Source organism: Suricata suricatta, chromosome 10 (genome assembly GCF_006229205.1).
Source record: "Suricata suricatta isolate VVHF042 chromosome 10, meerkat_22Aug2017_6uvM2_HiC, whole genome shotgun sequence".
Classification (NCBI taxonomy): Eukaryota; Metazoa; Chordata; class Mammalia; order Carnivora; family Herpestidae; genus Suricata; species Suricata suricatta.
The window spans coordinates 59,887,791-59,909,861 of record NC_043709.1 but is presented as its reverse complement, the minus strand read 5'-3'; the positions used below and the strand labels follow the sequence as shown (position 1 = coordinate 59,909,861).

Below are 22,071 nucleotides of genomic sequence, written 5' to 3'. Positions count from 1 at the left end.
AAGCTGGAGAGCAGAGGCAGGGGAGGAGGAAACAAAGGCCCAGGAGCCAAGGAACCGAGGACCAGACCTTTCCCCTTACATGCCTTCGGCCCGTCCCCAACTTTAAGCAGGAGGGTTCAAGAGGTTTCTCACGCAGGCTTTCCCTTCCGCATCTCTGCTGGAGTCAGGGTCCCCAGTGCATGCTCAACACCCCAGCTAGCCCCAGCTTTTGCCTTGTGCCCCCACCCCCTCCACAGGTCACTTGGGTCGCAGCTTGGTGCATCCTCAGGATGCAATGGGTTCCCCTCTGTATGTGCTCATGTGCACCAGCCCTTTACATCAGGGCTCTCGCTCCCTTCCAGAGGTAGAGGCTGCCAGGGGGCCACTTCCCCTAAGAGTGTGAGCACTCAGCAACCCACCTAAGCACAGACCCCCACACTCGGTCCTCCATTATCCCCAGGCTGTCAGTGCGGCATCGATCTCTCCAGCTCCGCAGCTCTTTAGCGGAGACAAGGGGAGGCAAAACAGCTGGGCTTGCCCAGCAGAAAGAGAGGCAACATTCCTGGGAGAAGAGTTATGAGCAATGATGAGCTCATCTGAATGAGTGCCATGCGGGCGCACCCCCTGACACACTGGAGGGAAACAAAAACCAACACACAATTGTTTAGGAGTGGGGGTGCCGGTGTCAAAACCCTGGAGCCGCGCCTTCCGCAGGCCCTAGGCAGAGACAAAGTGGCGCGAGGGTGAGGGAGCTGCTGGGGAAGGGAAGGGAAGGGGGCAAGCAGTCCCAGGCTTCGGAGGTGGGAAATAAATAATGTCCAGAAGGGGCTGGCTCTGAAGTGGACCAAATGGCTCTCCTGTCCCATGTTTATGGGGTCATGGACCATTAAACCAGCCAACCTACAGATGTCTTCATAAGACTTTACGAGATTAGACTGGGGAGACCCTATAACTCAGCAGCAAGAAGGGAAAACGAGAGGGAAGAATTGCAGATAAGAGATGTGGCAACAAGGACTCAGCCTACAGGGGTGTTACATCTCAGTGGGAGGAAGGCTGGCGTCTGGGACCCCTCTGCCTTCCTCACTCCACTTCTGTGAGTTTCTGCCTGTCTGCATTGGATTGAAGTGCATCAGGCTTTTACTAATTAATAACTATAAACCATTATTTAACTTATTTTCCTCCGAATCCAACTTCCAGTTGCTACTCCCCCCCCCCCGCCACGTTCCTGACCTACAATCAGGTCCTCAGAGAAATGGTTTCTTTGGTACTTGTGAAGCAAATCAGAAAAGGTAATAAAATAGCTGTATTTACAAGTTCACATATATTGGGATTTCCAAGCCCGATTTAGATGGTCAATGTGGTTTTCCACAAATTTTAATAACCAGGAGCTAATTTCTCTGGGGGTCCCTGGGATGCTGAAGGCTAGTATTTACTCTCTGGGCCACTGGCAGTGAAGCTGAGTGCAGAGACCAGGAAGGCAGTCTGAACAGGTTAAGGGAGTAGAGTAAGGAAGTGGATACACGGTCTGTTATTCCCGCAGGCCTGCGCCACCCTGTGGCGATTTGCAGAAAGTCAGAGACCAACAATCCATCGGAAAAGAGCCCTTGTTCTGGGAAGTCTCATTCTTTCACAAAGGTATGTGTGACATCTAGTTGACATTCTGGGGCCCAAGTTAAGGAAGGGTGTCAGACCCACATCTTCAAACACCACTCAGGATCCATATTTGAAAAGCAACCATTTATTAGAACCAATACAAGAGTATGAAAAGGGGAAAAGAGGGTGGAAGAGGGGGAGAGAATGAGGTCTGCATCAATGTCAGTTGTGGAAACACATAAATTGCCTACTTTTAAACATTTACATTTAAAAGGCGAACATATATATATACCACTTATCCTAAAAAAATAAAAAAAATGAAAAGCAGACATGTTTGGCTGAACTAAAACCAAGAAACACAACCAAAACTCCCCCACAAACCAAAAAGATCCATAGAGAATTCAATTTCCCATTTTTCTGTTTAGAAATCCACTACCAAGTGTGATGTGTTTTGCTACTCAGGATGGGACAGAGTGTGGACAGAAGCCCAGCCTCGAGTCTCTCAGATCCCATCCTGTGGGAAAGGGCAGGGGCTGCTGGGCCACGGGTGAGTCAGCTCCTGACGACTTGCAGGAGGCCAGTCTGCACTCTCCGTCCTCCAGAACTCCACAGAACCACCTGGTGCCGCCAGCGCTCGGTGAACAGAGTCCACAGAGAGTGGAGAACCGGAATGTGACTGCAGCAAGGGGCCAGGACCTTGTGCTTTTCCATGGGTTACACGTCTAGGGCCAAGGAGAGGGAAAGGAAAAAGAGCCCTGTTGGGAATAGGAGCTGGCTGAGCCCACATCTGGGCAAATAGAAATAGTGTCCAAAGTTTTCCCAAACCGGAGGAAAAAAAGGTCAAGGTCAGATTCAGGCTGTGGACACTGAGAAAAAGATGACAAAAAGAGTTAAGTTGGATGAAGCTTTACGGAGTGTCACTGCCTAATTCTGAGTGTTAAATGTTATCTCTAGAAAAAAATTTCCCAAAGTGGCTCTTTTTCGGTAGGGGATGGAGAAAGTGGTTGTGTTTTTTGAACCAGCTGGTTCCTATGGGGAGGCAAGGGGTGCAGTGATTCAATTCAGGGGGCGATAAAAACACTATGAATTCAGCCCACTCTGTTCCCTTTGCTCCTGAGACAGCTGGAGTCTGCTCCAATCCCATGGGGAGCAAGACCTTAATACCCAACCTGCAGAGAGAAACAAGCAATAGTGTCCCTGCCTCATGCTTCCCTAATCCAATGCTCTTGGGTCTGAAACAGCCTCTTTGTGGATGCAAGACATAGAAAATACTAAGTGCCTTCCCCCATAACATCCTAAGTCTGGACTATTAAGACTCCAACATTCACAAAAACACTGTCAACATCTGAACTAGCAGCTTTGATGAGGGGTGGGGGGGCAGAGAACTTGCCGAGGTCATTAGTAGTTCCAACCTTGGGACAGCTCAGTGAGGACTAGAGCCTGTGTCAGGCCTAGACTTCAGACTTCGGCTCAAGGCATCCTCCATCGAGGACCCTAAGGTACTCTACCAACTTTGATTTACAATGCCTCACAACACCCCTGTGAGGTAGGTCAGTATCATTAACCCCATTTGACAGATGGGGAACTGAGGCATTGAAAGGAGTGACTTGCCCAAGGTCAGCCATTATGAATCAGTTGAGGAGGTTGGCACACATAGTCAGCATCCACTCAGTTCTTGTTCCACTCTCCAGGGCATTTTACATCTTAGGGCACACTTGTGAGCAAAAGAAGTCAGCAGGTACACCTTACACCACAAACTAGATGATCTCCATCAACCCGCAAGTATTAGCAGAGGGCCTATTATTTATCTGGCATAATGCAAGGAAGCTTGGAGACACCATCTGCTTCTAAAAGTCATGTGTTAATGGGTAGTTTGCAAATAAAATTACATTTCAAGCATTAAGGGCATGAATTCTTTTGTAAAGAAATATTCACTTTATCATAAGAGGTGAAGGACTAAGTCACGCTGATTTCCCAGAGCTGTGTGAGAACCCTACTCCTAAATCCTGAAATTCAAGAACAGAACTTCATTTAAGCAAGAACCTTGTCCCCAGTGGTGATCTTGGTCATGCCTGGAGTTGCGAGGTTGGGTGCGGGGGCGGGGGGCACCAAACTAGCAACAGCAGTGCCCGCAGCAACAGCAGTCCCTACAGGCGGAGCCAGGGGGCGGCGATCCTTCCGCGGCCACTTGTCCTTCCCCCTCAATGCCCACAAGGCCGCATCTTTCCAACTTTCTGTCCCTGCCCAACTTCAGGAGTTACAGTATCTTCATGAATGTCTCTCGAAATTAAGGATATGAATGGCGACTCCCTAGTTTTCCATTCAAGGAGGGGGATGAAGTGTTCTCTAGAACTACTGATAAGACTCTTGTAATATTCTTGAAGTAACTTTTTGACAAGAGAAAGGTAAAAGGAAAAACACTCCCCCTCTCTCCCTTTGGACTTATGACTGGACTCTGTCCTACAACTAGGGGAGAAAAACTAAATCCACAGTCAGCCCTAGCTTAGACTCAAATCCTAAAGCTACTGGAAACTGCAAAACACTGACTTGAGCCTTAAAAGTGCTATGACACGATTAAATTCTATCTTCTCAGGTCTCCTTGAAGAATCTCCAGGCAGGAAGTCCCTCTTTTCCTCACAACAGCCAGAGCAGCTGGACTCTAACATACATCAGAAGCTCAAAGAATGCTTTGCCAACACACACAGTATAATGTCCACCAGGGTTACTCTAGAGCCAGGAAGGACCGACCATTCCAAGATCTAAATATACATCCTTTTTCATGGATTAATGATCAACACTGGACAAGCCGAGGTGATGGTAATATTTGAGACTGATTAAAAATGACAATGACAGTTCAGGTTCAGTCTGTAGGGAACCCTCAAAATGTGTGATGAACCGGCACCTGTATCAACTGTGAGGTCACACTTGTCAAGGCCAGGGGACAGATAGCTCGTTCTCTTACACACACGTGCGCGCGCACACACAGACTGGCAAGATAAAAAGTTCATTGCATTCAATTTAGCCTAATTTCTTGATAATAGTTTCCTATTAGATTTTCCGATTAATACTGATGGCTCTTACCTAGGCTGTGATAATTAGGTTTTGATCTATTGTGACATTAATGATCACAATCAGTTGACTTTGAAATTGTCTTAATTAATGGCTCTTCCCTCCTCAGCTGCCGCCAGTGCAGGTTCCATCCCCTCCCCCCACCACCGTGCTTTACTTTCTTACTGATCCCAGAGACAAACAGCAGTGGAGGATCACGTCCCATAAACCAAGACTTTAAACCATTTTAAAACATTTCTCTGACAGAATGATATGAGATGACGAAATGAGGATCAGGATGAAAAGGCAAGAGAACACGCAATCAAGGCATAGAAAAAACACCATGTTAGAAAACCACCAAAGTCAAGCATGATGTTAGAGTGGCGATGGCAAGTTGAAGTCACTCTAAAAAGACAAGATGAGGTAGTTTAAAATTCAAGAAATCCAGCACAAGCACGAAGAAATTAGAATTGTCTTTATGAAGCTATCCAAAGAACCTTCACATTGTAATTTTCTAGAACAGTTCTTCTTCATTCCTGGGAATTCTGATACCAAAGTTAGTCAACTCTCAGATATCCAGGCAGCAAAGTCTCTTTTTCTGAGAACTTTCTTATGGTCAAACTGGTTAACAGGGCTAGGCCTCACCCTTGACTTCCCCAGACTAAGTGTATCTGAAACTTCAGGGTATGTGTATTTCCAGGACAGGTGTCCACATAATGGACCCAAGTCTGCTTAGAAACCATGACCTCGCAGTGTTCAATAAAACTACACTGCACAGAATAGATGCTCACATGTTAAAGATGTGCCCCAAGCCTTCTCTGTGGCAAATCTCTGGTCACTGAAAAGTATGTCCTTGTTTTGGGGTTAAAGCCAATCTCACATTCATTTTTTGAAAAAGGGAGGAGAAAATGAAAAAGGTGTGAGCAACTCTGATGGGAATAAATGTTCTAGAACCCACAACGATGTCACCAACACCGAAATGGATCTGCAACATAGATAATTCACTTTCCACAAACTAGGGTTCACTAGACCATTAAATACTTTGGCAAAGAGCCTAAAACAGGGATCAAAATGAGGGGCTCTCAATCCCCATTCACCTGTTTTCTCTCTCAGCAACAGCATTTCTAACCAACTTTCAGTTATCCTTATTTTCTGGAATAAAACAAGTCCTTGTTGTAGTCCGTCTACGGCCAGTTAGCTCAGATCATCAAAGGTCACAGGTCTTTTCCACGTATGAATCAACTGTCACCCTCCTACTGCCTCCAAATCAGAAATGTGTCCCCGTATTTATTACACTGAACTATTCAAGTCAATTCATCCCACATCAGCATCAAGGTTCTTTAAGGCCAGAGACCACATCTTCTTGAACTTTGTACCCTCAAGGCCAAAAATATGCTTGCTGAATAAAAAGGATGTTGATGTACACTACAGTGGCTGGAATACGGACAGTTCAGAACAAATCCACTATTAATTGGGTGGGGACACTGATTTCTGAGCATACACTCTTGGATGCAAGGCTGGTAATATCTCTGGCTTTGGAAATCTAACTTTTATGATCAGTGATAAAGCCAGCATGAAACTAATATACACTGGATCCAGGCCCTCCCTCTCTCCACCTTGCCACAGGAACGCTTAGCTGGCGGTTCGACTGCAAAGGTATGGATCACAACAGTGTCATTTTTACTCTAAAACTCTAAAAGGATGGTGCAAAATGAGCTTTTCCTTTGACCTCATTTGTGAGAAACAACTTCCACATTTCAAACCTAACCCTTCCTGGAGTTCTCCTGTCACTGCAAAGCAGTATTTTAGGCCCTCGAAGTCAAACCCTAAGGGCAAAAACAATTGCTCCTCAGCCCAAACACAAGATAGATCCCTCTGACCCCTGACTGTACTTTAGGTGAGCTGGACTAAATGCTGATCTACCAGAATCAACAAGATGAAAATCCCAAGCACCTTCCCCCAAACCCTAGGATCTGACCTGAACAGACGGAAAATGGACTGCAGGAGGCAAGCTACAGAACGGGAATGAAAAGAGTTAAGAAGAACCTAACTGCCCAAGCTATGGAAACAGGACTAATCTTTCATCACCAAAAAAAAGCAGTTCACACATACAGCTGTGGGACAGCCAAGGACCACCTAGACTTGTGAGCATTAAGGTACACCACAGGCTCAAAGGCTCCCTTGAGCAGATGAAAACTGCAGAGGAAAAACGATATGGCTCTCTCCAGGTTAAAAATGGGTGCTTCCATCAGGGCCATGTTCCTAACAGCTAATCCTGACATGAGGGCATTGGCCCAGAGCAGGGCTCAGAAAAGCAGCTACCCTGACCTTGGTTGGCCAACTCTGCTGGGTAGGCAAGACTCTGTTCTGGGGAAAGGGAGGTCCTTTAATGTGGATTACTAGAAGAAATACAGCATTAGAAAGATGTCTTGGAAAAAAAGACTAAACACCAGAAAAATATACTTCGAGTACCTGAGACCTAGATGTTTAGAAGTGCTTAGCCCATGGCTCCTAACTCTTCTGAGGAGAAAGCCCCACGAAAACAGGTTTCCCTTTGAGGCTGCAATTCTGCAAGGGCCAGCACAGCTACTCAACACAAACAAATGCCGGGGGGCACAGGCAGGCATCTGGGTTCCTTTCTGCTGAGGGCTGAAATCAGTACTGGGCCCCTGGCTCCCTACATTCCTCTAGAAGCAGCTGTGGGTAGACAAGGGAAAAAACAAAAATCATTCTGGCAGCACTCAGTACAAGACCATGATTCAATAAACAGTGAACAGAAAAGATGGAGTGAAGAGTAAGGTTTTAAAGGGCTGATGAGTTGTAGATGATACTTCCTTTGTTAAAAGAAAATCAGATTTTGATGAATGTCTTACATATTACCTATAACCACGGCAACCACATGCTCCAGGTCTCAGGGCCAATCTCTGCACAAAATAATTCCATGGTGTTTTGTCCACATGCTAGATCTTGGTCTTAAAAACACAGTCACTGTAATTCACAGGCCCACTGCTCCTGGGAGACACACACTGGCTACATGGATAAGCTGTCATTTTCTCCACCGTGCAAATCAACAGACCCAGATCACCTCCTGAGGGGCTCTGGCCTACTTCTGTCTTATTCGTGTCTACTCTAATTGATATCCTTGGCTACTTGGACAAATCTGTTTCCTGACCATCCTTTCTTTCTTTTAGATGTCAATCAGATTCAGCACTAACCAATTATCTAGCACTTGATCTAGACTTTGAATTCTTTCAGAGTAAAGAAAGATGGAACTAAAAACTCCTACCCATTTGAGCTATGGGTTAAAAATTCTCACCCAATCACATTACCATTCAGAAGGATTTTCCTGGATGACTTAAACCAAAAGCTTCATTGTTCCAGTCTGTCATGTCACTGCAGCAACAGCTGTCTTCTCAACTGTGCAGTATAATTTTTGACATAATTTATACAAGCACACAGAATTCAATCAGCAGCTGAGCAGGAAAGCAACGATAACAAATGCTATGAATGGGTATATGATTTGCATATTATTCAGCTCATCTGTGGACTGGAGCAATCTATCCATTCCCCCGATTACTCTGAATAATCTAGAAATGGCTGAATGCTCCTGGCCAGACAGCTATGTGTTTTAAAAATCAAAAGCAACAATAAAAACAACCTCAATGGCTGGTGAACTCTAGAGTTAAGGCTATTTCAAACATTTATTCTTAATTCCTCAGCTTTGGACTGGGAAACAGATGCTCATAACCCTGCTATTTCCTTACTTTTAGTCTTGATTCTCTAGCGCTCCCTCCCTCAACTGAATGAAAATGGTTAAAGAGAAGTTAGGGCATTTCTTGGGGGCACAAAGGCAGAAGGATATGGTAATAATATAATGGCAAAGCAGGAGCAAGCCGAAAGGGAAATATTTAGCTGAGTAGGGACAGAAGGTTGTGTCAGCATACTAATGCCAGGGCCGGTCACTCTGAGGTGATAGTCTTCAACAGAAATGCATTTTTAAAAATAAGATACAACAAAGAGTTTGAGGGTGGAAAAAGGGAAGAGTACTGTAATACTCTGGGGACTCTTGGTGGCAAATCCAGGAGTCAACAAAGCAGGAAATTTAGGACTATAAACACTATGAATATTTAAAATTTGATGTTGTGGCCAATGGCTCCCCTCCAAGAATTCCCCACTGAAAATAATGGCACGGAGGGAAAACTTGGGTCCACAGATAAGTGAGGGTCAGGTCTGAAGCCTCTTTGGTAACAGGAATGCTTTGGGAGGCCACAAAAGTTGGCAGGGCTGGAGGGTGCCTAGCACCTTGGCACAAGCAAGCACCAGGCAGTCACTCACACCTACATAAATATATAGTCCAAATGTGAGGCATGGAAGGAAATAATACATATATACCATATGTGATAATAAAGACAACTGTATCCTACCCCATCATCCTCATGTACTAATAGTTAAAACTCTCCACAGTTAATAATCTTGTCATTTTATGACAGACTACACCAACTTACAGAAGCAGAATCAAGGATTGCTAAGAAACAAGGCCCAAAATCCTGGAGCTAAGAGTGCCTTGGCAAATTTGACTGTAAAATTTCAAGTCCTCCAAAGGCTGGAGCTATTCTGGGAGGATGAGTGGGGATGAACAACAGAGGGTGGCCCAGAAGGCCACACTAGGAACCCTGTAATCTACTGGGTAGAGCTGAATGAGGTTGGGAAAGCCCCAACAGGTAGGCAGTTGCTATTGGCTTTTTTAAAAAGATGGGAACATCTTTTCCATCCCAACATCTCAAAACAAAAACTAGCTGGTTATCAACATGTTCTAAGAACCAATATAAGAAACGAAAATTCATCATCATTATAACAAAATCCCCCAATCTAAAAAGCAACCAACCCTGAAAAGATCAAGGCTCTAAGATGATTAAAAAGTTAAAACTCATCTTGAGGTCACAGGGGAGCAGAAGGAAGAGATCAGGGCAAAGGAAAAAATTGTGGGAATTACACACAGTATGTAAATGCCTGGTCTTCACAGAGAGACACTTATCATGAATCAGACCATCAGTTATGTTACAAGAGAACCGATACCAACATTTCTCCTGTGGAGCACAGTGATAAGCACATTTTTTATGGATGTGTTTAGGATAGAACAGGGTGGGCAGAAGGGAAAGGAGGCAGGGAGGTGAATGTATTATATACAAAGAGAAATGACAGACACCACCCCCTCCTTTAGCTCTTTGCTGTTTCCTTCTCTTTGTTTTCCGCATCCTCAGGATAGGCATGCCACGTCAGTCTCTCTTCATAAAATGCTATCACAATCTGTGGACATTTTACATTAGCTTCTTTTGCAAGAACCAGGTCTGCTTCATCTGTGTCTTTCCTGGAGAAAGAGAATATGAGACTTAGAAGGAGAGGAAGTGAGAGTGAGGAGAGAATCTATCTAAACCAAGGCTTACGCTGTTACATGGATTTAACGGACTTGATTTCCTCTCCATCCTGATTTCAAGGTGAGAAGGACCCTAACAGCTCAATATTTTAAAGAGGAAATTCAAGTAAATAAAAATTACCAGGGAGTATCATTTAACTACTACATCAGACAGAAACAGAATCTCCAGCTAGAACTTAGATAGAAAACAGCCAGGTAATCAAAAGGCTGAAAATGAAATTACATAAATTTTGCTCCTATACTTCTGATTTGTGTGTATGAGCATGTGAGTGGAACACACGATCAAACCTACAGTCAGTCCAACTGATTATGCACAGACTGATCAACCTAGTTCCTGGATCATCTGAGTGAAAGGGTCTTAACCTTCCTCATCTTGTGACCTTTTAAACACTCATTATCCTTTTGGTGACAACTATGGATTGGAATAATCAGAAAACAGAAATTTAAGTCAGCAACAGTACTTATAAAAGGGAGAATAAGGGAGGATGTGAAATCTAGTCACTAAAATGAAATGTAGAAATTAAATGCAAATTTCAGTTATCCAAGTTTACAAAGGCTCTACTACCATGCAGGACCAAAAAAAGTAGCAAGTCCCTTAACCAGTATTCCAAATCGAGAACAAAAATTTAGGTTATAATTCCACTGAGATGTGAGCAAAGACAACTACCTCCTTTTCCAGAAAACGGAGATATTTAATTCATAGAGGTAAGTATTATGGGTGAAAAGAGGAGGGCAAAACAAACAACTCAGAGCAGATACTCAAACTCGGACTGCGGTGGGGAAAAAAAAGCTAGTTAATATGTGAATGTAAGTCATATGTAACACGTATGGCTGAGTGGGAAAAGCAGTCAATAGAGCCTCTTACTTCTGACAGAGTATAATGATTCTTCAAATCAAGACTTCTGGGTAATTTACCAGCAAGATTTCGATCAGATAAAATATTAAACCTTTTGACTCTACAACTTTTAAGGTAAATTAGCTTCCTCAGTGGCAATGTGGCATGAAGCCTCTATTTAGAGACCAAACTTAAATCACAGGCCCAGAACAGTTGGAAACAGAGAGGTAGCGAGGGCTGCACCATAAATCACCCTGTCTTTAAGAAACCAAATTGAGGGGAAGTAACTACACTTTCCTCTAAGAGACATTCCCTCAACCGGATGAAATAACTTATACTTTGGCTAGTATTAGTCTTAATGCTTTTTGTTGCGATTATTTTTCTCTTTTAGACATAATTCAGTTGTTTTGATCCTCAGTGATGGCAGAAAGCCTCACTCAACTCCTATCTCATGGCCACAGGCTCATGGTCTGACGGTAAATGATTCAGAACTGTGTAAATAAATGGTTAGGTCATGTCTACAAGTTTCCTACCTCAAAGCTACCTTAGGTATTGAGGCTAATATAATTTGGCTTACTACCAAAGCTTGAAAATGCCTTAAGTTCATTCTTACCCATAATTCCCATTAATACTAATAGGTGATTATCAGCCAAAAATCTTTGACAATCAAAATTCTTAGTTGGGGAATACTTGGTCTTCTCTATCTTCCATACAAACTCAAGTCACTGGCAAAGAAATGCAATTCTACAGTGAAGCCCAATTTCTCTCACCATTTCATTAGGAACATTAAATCGCCACAGGAATCTGTCGCCCCAATGATCTTTTCTGGTTCCAGTCCTCTCTCAAACCCCCGAGCGATATCATTGCTCTGCTATAAACAGAAGATAAAGAAAGTTTACAGCTTGAAGAAGAGCAAAACACCCCCATTTCTCAGCTCAACAAAGCACAATCTAAGTTCATTTCGTCACCAATTCAAAGAATTCTTAGAACATAAGAAATACAACAGTGGGCCAGCCAGGAACAGTAATGCTAAGAGATTTTTCTCTAAGAAGATGCAGAAGATGCAGTTGTCTTTCCAATCCTCCTTCACAGGATTAGGACATGGCCCCAAAAACTCTTTCATATCCCTTAAGACATTCTGAAATCATCATCTAGGAACTGACCAACCCTCTAATCAAATCTCCTTCATATTATGAATGGACTACCCATACAATGTTGCTTCCAAAATGATAAGACAAGTCCATGCTTACCTGAATTAAGCCCTTCTTCACTTTATTAACTTCAAATATACCACCTCTTAATCTTAATTTTTTTAGACATTTAGTTTACCTTAACGCTGACCAATATTTCTAATACTTTAACATAGTCCTCTTATGTGTATGAAAGAACAGCGGTAAGAATGATTCATGGCATACCATAAAATAGCAAATTTCTTTCAGAGTTTACATACTGCCATAACCACATGCTCGGAGAAGAGGCCCTGGTCCATGCCCATCCCCTCCTGAAGGAGAGAACAGAACTGTTCATTAGAGAACAGAACTGGACAGTGATTTAAGACAAACTGATCATTTTCTAGATTACTCAAACTGGGTCAAAATGCAATCATGCAATCAAGACAAGGAGCCTAGAGTCCGATTCAAGGATGATGGCACTGGTTGAGAGCAAAATGGTGAAATCGTAGACAAACCTGGTAATTTTAAAAACCTTATTAGGGAAGATAACGCAAGCTTACCTAGTAGCAACATAAAAAAGATTTAGAAAGACTGCCCAAATGAACAAAATCTCTCATGTCTGATTTTCATAATAAAATCTCTTTGATCTGACATTCACCCTGCTTTTTTCTGAGATACAAAGTATTCAGAATCCAGGTGGTCCCCAAAGATACCAGGACCCACACTGGGAAGGAAATTCCACGCACGGATCAGGGGAGATACTGACTCGAAAACACAGCCTCTTTTGGGGGCGCTTAAGGGGAGGAGGTTCCCAGATGTGCACACAGCTGCTCACAGCTGGAATGCTGGCGCACGAATGGAGTTGTAAATCATAGCTGGTGGCTGAAAACAGTTTGCCACATAGGGAGGGAAGGGAAGAAAAATGTTCAAGCTGCTGAAAAGGAGCCGAGGCGAGGAAAATGCTAAAATCATCACACAGGCAGTAATCTTAAATCAGGCATAATGCCAACTAACAAATTTCTTCTGCAGTGGTCTAAAGAAAGAAACGCAATCCCCTTCTGTACCTTTAAAACATACAATCACCTATCTTTCAGGCTGCCAACCTGACAGCCGGGAGCACTGCTGAGAATGCTGTCAGGGGCCCCAGATGAACATTACAATATAAGGGACATGGAGGGGTTGTTTCCAAGGTCAGTGGCATCAGAACGTGGCCTCGGAAGAAAACTCTCTATGCTGGCCAGTAGGTCTAAGCCAGCTTACTTCTTTTTATTTTTTTATTTTTTTAATTTTTTTTAATGTTTTATTTATTTTTGATACAGAAGAGACAGAGCATGAGAGGGGGAGGGTCAGAGAGAGGGAGACACAGAATTTGAAACAGGCTCCAGGCTCTGAGCTAGCTGTCAGCACAGAGCCTGACGCGAGGCTCGAACCCACGAACGTGAGATCTGACCTGAGCCGAAGTCGGAGGCTTAACCAACTGAGCCACCCAGGTGCCCCATCTTACTTCTTTTTAAAAGGACAGAAACCTTAGGCTGAGGAAAAACAAACTCTATGGCACAAATGGCTAGTCACAAGTTTTATCCTGTGCTGTTTGGTCTCTTTACTTAGGTAGAAAATGAATCAAATGATAAAACCCAGAATACAAAGAACTAATAAAAAAGGAAAAAGAAAAAAGAAATAAACAAGCAAGTCTTAGCTCCTTAGAGAAGGGAAGGCATTCTCAAATTCCTTATCAGTACACTATATCATAATGCTGTATACACCCCTCACCACAATAGTTTAAAAAAAAAAAGGTTGTAAAAACTAAAATTCATCAGGGAAATAAGGAGACAGACACAAACCCAGAGTCCACTTTCACTTGGAGTTTCCGATCTCCCACTCTTATTTCAGTTCTTTTTGGAATGCTGATCTCCCATTTTCTCTATCACTTATATATATTATATATATAAGTCTTGTAAAAAACTGATGCCTAGGGCCCAACCCATAGAAATCTAAATGTAATTGGTCTGTGGTCCATCTCGGGTACTGGATCTTTTTTTAAAGCCCTCCTCCCCACCCCAACTCATCCCTGGTGATTCTAATGTGCAGCCAGGGCTGATAATGTTCTAGAAAAATGGGTACCAAGTAGAATAAAGATAAATAGAGCTGCTTATGGCAGTGATCCTGAAGATTCAGAAGCAGACTTATGCTTTTATTTTATTAAATGTTAAGGGTATGATACATCCTTCACCACAAGAGGCTTCATAACCTTGAAATAAATGAGTGGAAGTTGGTGGGGCAGTGTGCGTGTGTACACAGATGGAAAAGATACAGATGAAAAAAGAGAGGCAAGAACAATGCTTATGCTAGTTATTTGGGAGCCAAAGATCAGAAGGATTAAAGCAACTGAATCAAGCGAAAATTTCATAAACCCACTTTCCAAACTAAATAATAAAAAGATTCAAATGAAAAATGAAAATGAAATTTGGAATATGTAGAAATAATAGGATCAAAAGAGAGAATACCCATGCCACCCAACTGTGTATTTTAGTTAACTGTATGTTACACAAGTTATACCTCAATTTTAAAAAGCAAGAGAATACAAAAGTTTGAAGTGGTAAACAGTTTAAAGCCCTTTTTGTAGACTTAAAAATGTCGAGTCCCTCCCCATCTAAGATAACCTAGCTGCCTACTTATGGAGAAGACAGGGAGTGACTGCCTGTTTTATAGTGATTTAATTTTGCCACCTTAACACAATTCAGTGGAACACATACAGTACTACATTTCTCAATTCAGCCAGGAGGGGGTGCTGTAGTCAATAAACATATCACCCTGGAAGCTCTTTTGTTCAACAAATTACCTTGCAGGCCATCCTTAGAAAATAAACAACCATAATAAGCCTGGGGGGAGGGGAGAGAGGAGGAGAGGGCGACTGGCAAAACAACTGTTTGTGGGGAAAAGGGGAAAGGAAACTTACCTCTCTCTTTTTTTTGGATTTGATGTCATCAGCATTGCTCGAGAAATTGGATTTCCTCTTGTTACTTTCTGACTTCTCCCGGGGTTTGTTATTTTCACCCTCCTTCATCTTCTTATACTTTTTCATAAACTCAGAAATTAACTCAGGGCAATCCAAATTTTTCTCTGGTTCCCAAGTATTGTGCTCCCTGGGCACAAAGAATGGAGGAAAAAAAAAAGGAGAAAAATGAGGGGGGGAAAAATCCAATGCTTTCTCAAAGACGACAAGTAGGCAAAAAAAGAAAAAAACCTATTCTTAAAAAGAGATAACAAATTTGATCCTAGGAATCTATCCAAGAAAAATGAAAAAATATATCCACAAGGAAACTTGCACACAATTACTTATAGCAGCATTTTAATAGCCAAAGACATAAAACAATCCAAATGTCCATCAACTTGTGAATGGATGAATAAATGTGGTATATCTACACATAAGAATACTATTCAGAAACAAAAGAAACAATACAAAAGACGCTCAACTAATTAATACATGCCACAATATGAAAAAACCTCAAAAATAATAGGCTGAGTGAAAGAAACCAGATGCAAAAGACTATATATTATTGGATTCCATTTATATGAAATGTCTACTGAAGACACATTTAGAGACAAAAAGCAGACCAGTGGTTCCTTGGGGTTGAGGTTTGGGATTAACTACAAATGAGCTCAAGGGCATCTGGGGAGATTACGGAAATATTCTAAAAGTTGAGTGTAGTAATGGCCGCACAACTCTATGAATGTACTCAAATTTGTTGAATTGTTCATCTTCAATAAATGAATTTTTGGTATGTAAACTATACCTCAGTAAAGCTTTTAAAAACTCAAATACGAATTCTGCTTTGTAAGTGGCAAAATATGATTTCATACATATAAATCATCTATGCAAATCCTGAGGAAGGAATAACATAATAAAACCCGCACCTCAGTTTATACTATCTAACTTTACTAAATGTAACTTTACTTATTTTAAAGAAATATCAATAATTATTGAAGGATTGGTAATAATTATTTAAAACATTTTTTAAAATATGTATTTATTTTTGAGAGACAGAGAAAGAGCATGAACAGGGGAGGGGCAGAGAAAGAGACACAGAACTGAAGCAGGCCCCAGGCTTTGAGCTAGCGGTCAGCACAGAGCCTAACGCAGGGCTCAAACCCACAAACCATGGGATCATGACCTGAGCTGGAAGTCGGACGCTCAACTAACTGAGCCACCCAGAGTTCAAGAGCCTGGAGCCCGTCTTCGGATTCTGTATCTCCCTCTCTCTGACTCTCCCCTGCTCACACTGTCTCTCTCTGTCTCTCAAAAATAAATATGAAACACTAAAAAAAAAAAGGTAGTAAGGGCTTAAAATCATTAGACTATAGGCAAGTGGTAGGAAGATGACTCAGAAGTGGAACTTGGGAGTGTATTATTCAACGCTATGGAATCAAGTCTACTGTTACTAGTCAAAATACATTCTTATAGGAGCACCTGGGTGGCTCAGCCAGTTAAGCATCTGACTTTGGCTCAGGTCATGATCTCATGGTTCATGGGCTCAAGCCCCGTATCAGGCTCTGTGCTGACAGCTAGCTTAGAGCCTGGGGTCTGTCTTTGGATTCTGTGTCTCCCTCTCTCTCTGACCCTCCCCTGCTCACACTGTCTTTTTTTCTCTCAAAAACAAACAAACAAACAAAAAACCCCCAAAAACCCAAAATACATTTTTATATTAATAAAAAACCCCAAACTGAGTAACTCAGTCTATTTAAACTTGGACCATGGGAGTCCCATTAAGAGAAGAGGTATCATTCACAAAGTTGTTCTATGTATTCCTGGCAAGGGTTTTGGAAAATGAAACTACCGACTACATCATAAGCTTATGGAATCAAAGCCTGAAATGTACCTACATGGGAAAAACCAGAACAGGCATCCTCTTCACTCCTAGCCGGTGGCAGAAGATCTTTTGGTTATATGGTATTACTAGTTTATATTAAAGTACATCTGAAAATATAATAGAAATGATTTCTCAATTTTTCACGGACTTGGGAAGAAATTATTTGATGTACGTACTACCCATTTTAAATACTGTTTTTTTTAAATAAGGTGTCATTAGATGGGCATAGTTTCAACACATGCCATAATAACTTGACTTAAGCAGAATAATGGAAAAATCTGATATTTACTCTAGATTTAAGTAACTGCAAAAAGAGCTTGAGAATGAGACAAAATTATTTCGAAATCATCTGAGCTAAAACTAGAAAAGATTCCTTCATAGCTCTTCAGGAAAAAACAAAACAAAACAAAACCCCATCTTATACAGTAACTTTCCCCCATATCCACAAGCCATACAGCTTACTATCCCAGGAGAAATTAAGACCCCAAAAGCAAGAGGCAGGCCAGCACTGTAACACAAGCAAGCAGACATGGGGGGATAGGAGGGGTCTCTCCTGACAGCAAGGCAAGCCAGTCCTTTAATGCTCCAACAGGTTTATCTCTTCTCCTACCATATTGGTATTACTGCTTCTATATCAACCAATTTTCACCCAAAAGACAGCATGACAGAATTTAAAGAGAGCCTGGGCACGAGGGCCAAAGAAGTCTGATACTGGATCCTTGTGCCAGCACTTACCAGGGCCAGATGCTTACACTATCTTCGGCAAATAACTTCACTAACTTCCTTATCTGTAAACTGAAAATACTTCTAAAGGCTGTCATGAGAATTAAAGAAAACACATGAAGTAAAATCTGACCATTGCCTAACAAGCAGCAGGGACTTAGTTATAGACGTTGTTAAAAGGGGCAAAATGTGTTCATCTTTAATGAAATCCTGGGCATTTCTGGGAAAGTAAGGACAAGTGCTTCAAGCCATCTACCCCAAACTTTCTTTCTCTCTTTAATCTACCTACATAAGCTACCAGTAGCTCAAATACACAGATAGTTTCAAGTCTCTTCAAAACGACCAAGAATTTCCAATGGGGATTCAATAGGACCAATAAACACTCTTAAAATCTTTCAGTGTTATTTTCTTTAAAGTTTATTTATTTATTTAAGTAATCTCTACACCCAATGTGCAGCTCGAATTCAGGACCCCAAGAATGAGTCGCACACTCCACTAAATGAGCCAGCAAGGGAGCCCTCGTTATTCTTCTAATTCCCATTCCTAAGTCTGTCAAATTTGTGTGCCTCATCTCTAAAGGTCACTGGGATATCAGTCCTCTTCAGAAATACGCAGGGCATATTCTGACTGCTGTGCTGCCCGTGATGCTGTATGACAGAGACAGCAAGCGTCCTGTAGCATGCGCTGTCCTAGCTAAAACGCCAAAAGTTCTCCAAATGAGAAATATTGACGTACGTAATGAAATAACCCTTAAGTATGTTCTATAGGCTCCTGATTAAGACCTTTGATCAAAGACACCGTCAAAAATTGAACCTTTTTAGTACACTGAAGACCTACACTTTAAAGCTATGATGTTCGATATGGTAACTATTAGCCACAAGTGGTTTCTGAACACTTGAAATGTGACCAGACTGAACTGAGATGAGCTATCAAATATACATCAGGTTTTTAAGACTTAGCATGAAAAACATAATGTAAGATATATTAATTTTTATATGGATTAATGTTGAAATAGCATTTTGGCACACGATGTTAGATAAATTATGAAAATTAATTTCATTTTTTTTCTTCCAAGATTTTATTTAAATTCAAGTTAGTCAACATATATAGTATTGGTTTCAGGAGAAGAATTTAGTGACTTTCACTCTTCTTAATGTGGCCACTTAAAAATCTTAAATTACACATGTGGCTTGCATTACATTTCTACGGGACAGCCATTCCAAGAAGCCTACATCACTTTCTATCGGTTCATTGGGATTGTGAGAAATCCATTCTTTGTTATCAGACATCCTGGGAAGGGAATTCATCAGAAACTAAGGCAAAATGTCTAATGATTACAGTCTCACATACTTCACCTTTCAAGCTACCTCTTCTGTGCTTCAATATACATCTAGTTTGGGACACCTGGGTGATTCAGTTGGTTAAGTGGGTTCAAGCCCCATGTCGGGCTCTGTGCTGACAGCTCAGAGCCTGGAGCCTGCTTCTGATTCTGTGTCTCCCTGTCCTTCTGCCGCTCCCCTCCTCACACCCTCTCTGTCTCTCATAAATAAAATGTTTAAAATATTTATGTCTAGTGCTATTTCTTCCAAAGAAAGAGAATAATCTCCTTTAGCACTTCAGCATAAAGCCAGATATTTCCTAACAGACATTCTAATCAATATCATATCAGATACTGATACGGTATCAGATACTTTAATAGCTCAGTCTCACTTTTTTTTGTAGTGTTTATTTTGAGAGAAGGAGAGACAGCAAGTGTGAGCAGGGTAAGGGCAGAGAGAGAGCGAGAGAGAAAATTCCAAGCAAGCTACACACTCAGAGTGGAACCTGACACAGGGCTCAATCTCATGACCATGAGATCGTGACTTGAGCCAAAATCAAGAGTTGGACGCTTAACTGACTGAGCCACTCAGGTGTCCCACTTCAGTAACATTCTTAAAGCTCACTAATTAAAAAAAAAAGGGGGGGGGAGGGGGTGGTGGTGGTAAAGCAGAGTTTCAGATCTTCCCAGAAAACCCCCAAACAAACCAAAAAACCAGACTGATAGAGTATATTAAAATATTAATTGCAGACACTAGGCAATGTGTATCTGAGTATTCACTCAATTTCTTTTACTTCAGCTGTACATCTGAAATTTAAAACAAATATATTGGCGGGGGGATGTGGTCTCAGATTTAAGTTTTTCATTAAGATAAATCCTTCATCCTAGGTCACTTTTGAGATCCAAGGATCATTTTGGAAAACTACGGGCTATGGGATAGACAACTTCTGCTTAAATGTATATATTTTATATTATATTCAAAAGAATAGTAACAATAACACTTTTTATTTACTTATTTAATGTTTATTTTTGAGAGGGTGTCAGCATGGGGGGAGGGGGAGAAAAGGAGGGAGTGAAGGAGGGAGGGAGAGAGAGAGAATCCCAAGCAGGCCCCCACACTGTCAGTGCAGAGTCCAACTCCAGGCTCGAACCCACAAACTGTGAGATCATGACCTGAGCCAAAATCAACAGTCGGACGGTTAACCGACTGGGTCACCGAGGCACTGCCCAGTTTATACTTTAAAAGGAAAAAAAAAAAAAGATTTTATTTTTAAGTAAGTAATCTCTACACCCAACATTGGGCTCAAACTTATAACCCTCAGATCAAGAGTTACATGCTGTATCAACTAATCCAGCCTGGAGCCCCAATAACAGTTTATACTGACACGGAACATACCTGTCGGGCTCTACATCTACCCAACATCTCTATGACAAGTACTATTTCCTATTCCTATTTAATTGAGGAAGAAAAAGAATAAGGAACTAAAACTAAGGTCACCCAGCTCTTAAACTGTGGAGCAAGAATCTGGACCCAGGTGATCTGGCTCCACATCTACATACCTAACTAATTCACTAGACCATCTCTCAAAAGCATTATCATTAGAACACCAGCTCCAAGGGAGAGACTCTGTTTAGTTTACTGTGGTGTCTTCTGACTTTTGGAGTGCAGGTCAAGAGAAGAAAAGACAAAGATGATGGCTGCTCATGGGTAAAGAAACCAAAGGTATCCACCTCTGCAGAGTCCCAAGGCCTAAAAGAAGGCACTTACTCAGAAAAGCCTTTCCACTTCAGTAGATATTCCACTTGCCCCTTAACTACACGTCTGTCTAGCACCTTCTCCACGACATACTCCTCCTCATCCTCTGAAGAAGAACTGTCAGCTGTCCGCTTGGTTTTCTTTCCCATGTCGCAAGCTGTTCCACCTGAAGGACTAAGGCCACCGGGTTCCTGCAAATAGGAAGGACAAAACGGTCAGAATCCACACAAGGAGTTAAAACGTTGTCACTTCTTGGGGCACCTGGGTGGCTCAGTCAGTTAAGCATCCGACTCTTGATTTAGCTCAGGTCATAATTTCAAGTTTGTGGAACTGAGCCCGAAGTCAGACTGTGCCCTGTCAGTGCAGAGCCTTTTTGGGTTTCTCTCTTTCCTCTCTGCCCCGCCCCCATTCACAGTCTCTCAAAATAAATACATAATTATTTAAAAAACACCCCCAAACCTTTGTCTCTTCTTGATAGAGTGCAGGGGATATTGTACCCTTCTCTCGGGTCTTGAAGCATTCTACACAGGAGTCCTAAGAATATAAGTAAAAGCTGGGTCTGTCCCCACCTTCCCAACCACAACTTTCTCTTCAGCTCACAAGATCAAAGTCATCATTAGACACAACTATCTACCTCTTTCATTTTCTGATTCCAAAGACAAGTGGTGTGGTATGTTACTCCTGGTTACTTCTGTAACTGTTTACAAGCCAGGATCTCAAAGAAATGTGGAAAGCCATCAGCTTAAAAGAAAAGGGATAGAATTAAAAACTTTCCCTATGAAGTGAATAAGGTTCTTTATAAAAATGAGAAAAGAAAAGCCACAAAATGTTAGCCTTCCTCTGCTCTGAGGATCCTGACTAGCCTCTTAGCAGCACACAAAAAAGGCTTGGTCAAGCAGCTTTCGCCACTGTCTTCAGTGACTTGGTACATCTCTCCCTTAAATATATTGAGACTGTCCCTACAGAGCATCCATCAGCTCACAAAAGCAAGGCTGGCATCTCAGATACACTAAGCCTAAGCCTCTTTTTTCATTTGGGGATGGGAGAAAGCAGGAAGAAAAACAAAATTTTATTCCATAAAATAAAAATTTGTTATTGGATTGTTCAGTAGTTCTCAAGGCTCAACTATTCCAAATAGTTAAGGGGGTACCTCTCTTAACTGGAGTTGACTATGGGCCAAAGGAAGAGGAGGAAAAAGCTCTGGCCCCAGACTCACATCAGGACGAAGCCTCAAAACACAGAGGAACCATTCATAGGCCCAAGGAAAGCTGAAGCAAGGCAACACAAATGGAAATTGAGTTAAGCTCAGAAATATGCACAACTAGGGGGTACTCAACACAGAATC

The 22,071-nt window shown here is 41.9% G+C and overlaps 1 protein-coding gene across 3 annotated transcripts in view; it reads right to left on the bottom strand.

Moving 5' to 3' along the window:
* Positions 1-1,697: 1,697 nt before the first annotated feature.
* CBX5 (chromobox 5) overlaps positions 1,698-22,071 on the bottom strand; it is a 35,796-nt gene continuing 15,422 nt past the window's right edge. For 2 of the 3 annotated variants that reach the window (XM_029953867.1, XM_029953869.1), the window contains exons 2-5: positions 20,739-20,917; positions 15,018-15,204; positions 11,660-11,760; positions 1,698-9,988 (exon numbers count right to left, since the gene is read on the bottom strand). In XM_029953867.1, the coding sequence (XP_029809727.1) occupies positions 9,838-9,988; positions 11,660-11,760; positions 15,018-15,204; positions 20,739-20,875 (576 nt within the window). In that variant the 5' untranslated portion in view covers positions 20,876-20,917 and the 3' untranslated portion in view covers positions 1,698-9,837. The remainder of the gene's footprint in view (positions 9,989-11,659; positions 11,761-15,017; positions 15,205-20,738; positions 20,918-22,071) is intronic. The other variant, XM_029953870.1, reaches the window with a different exon arrangement.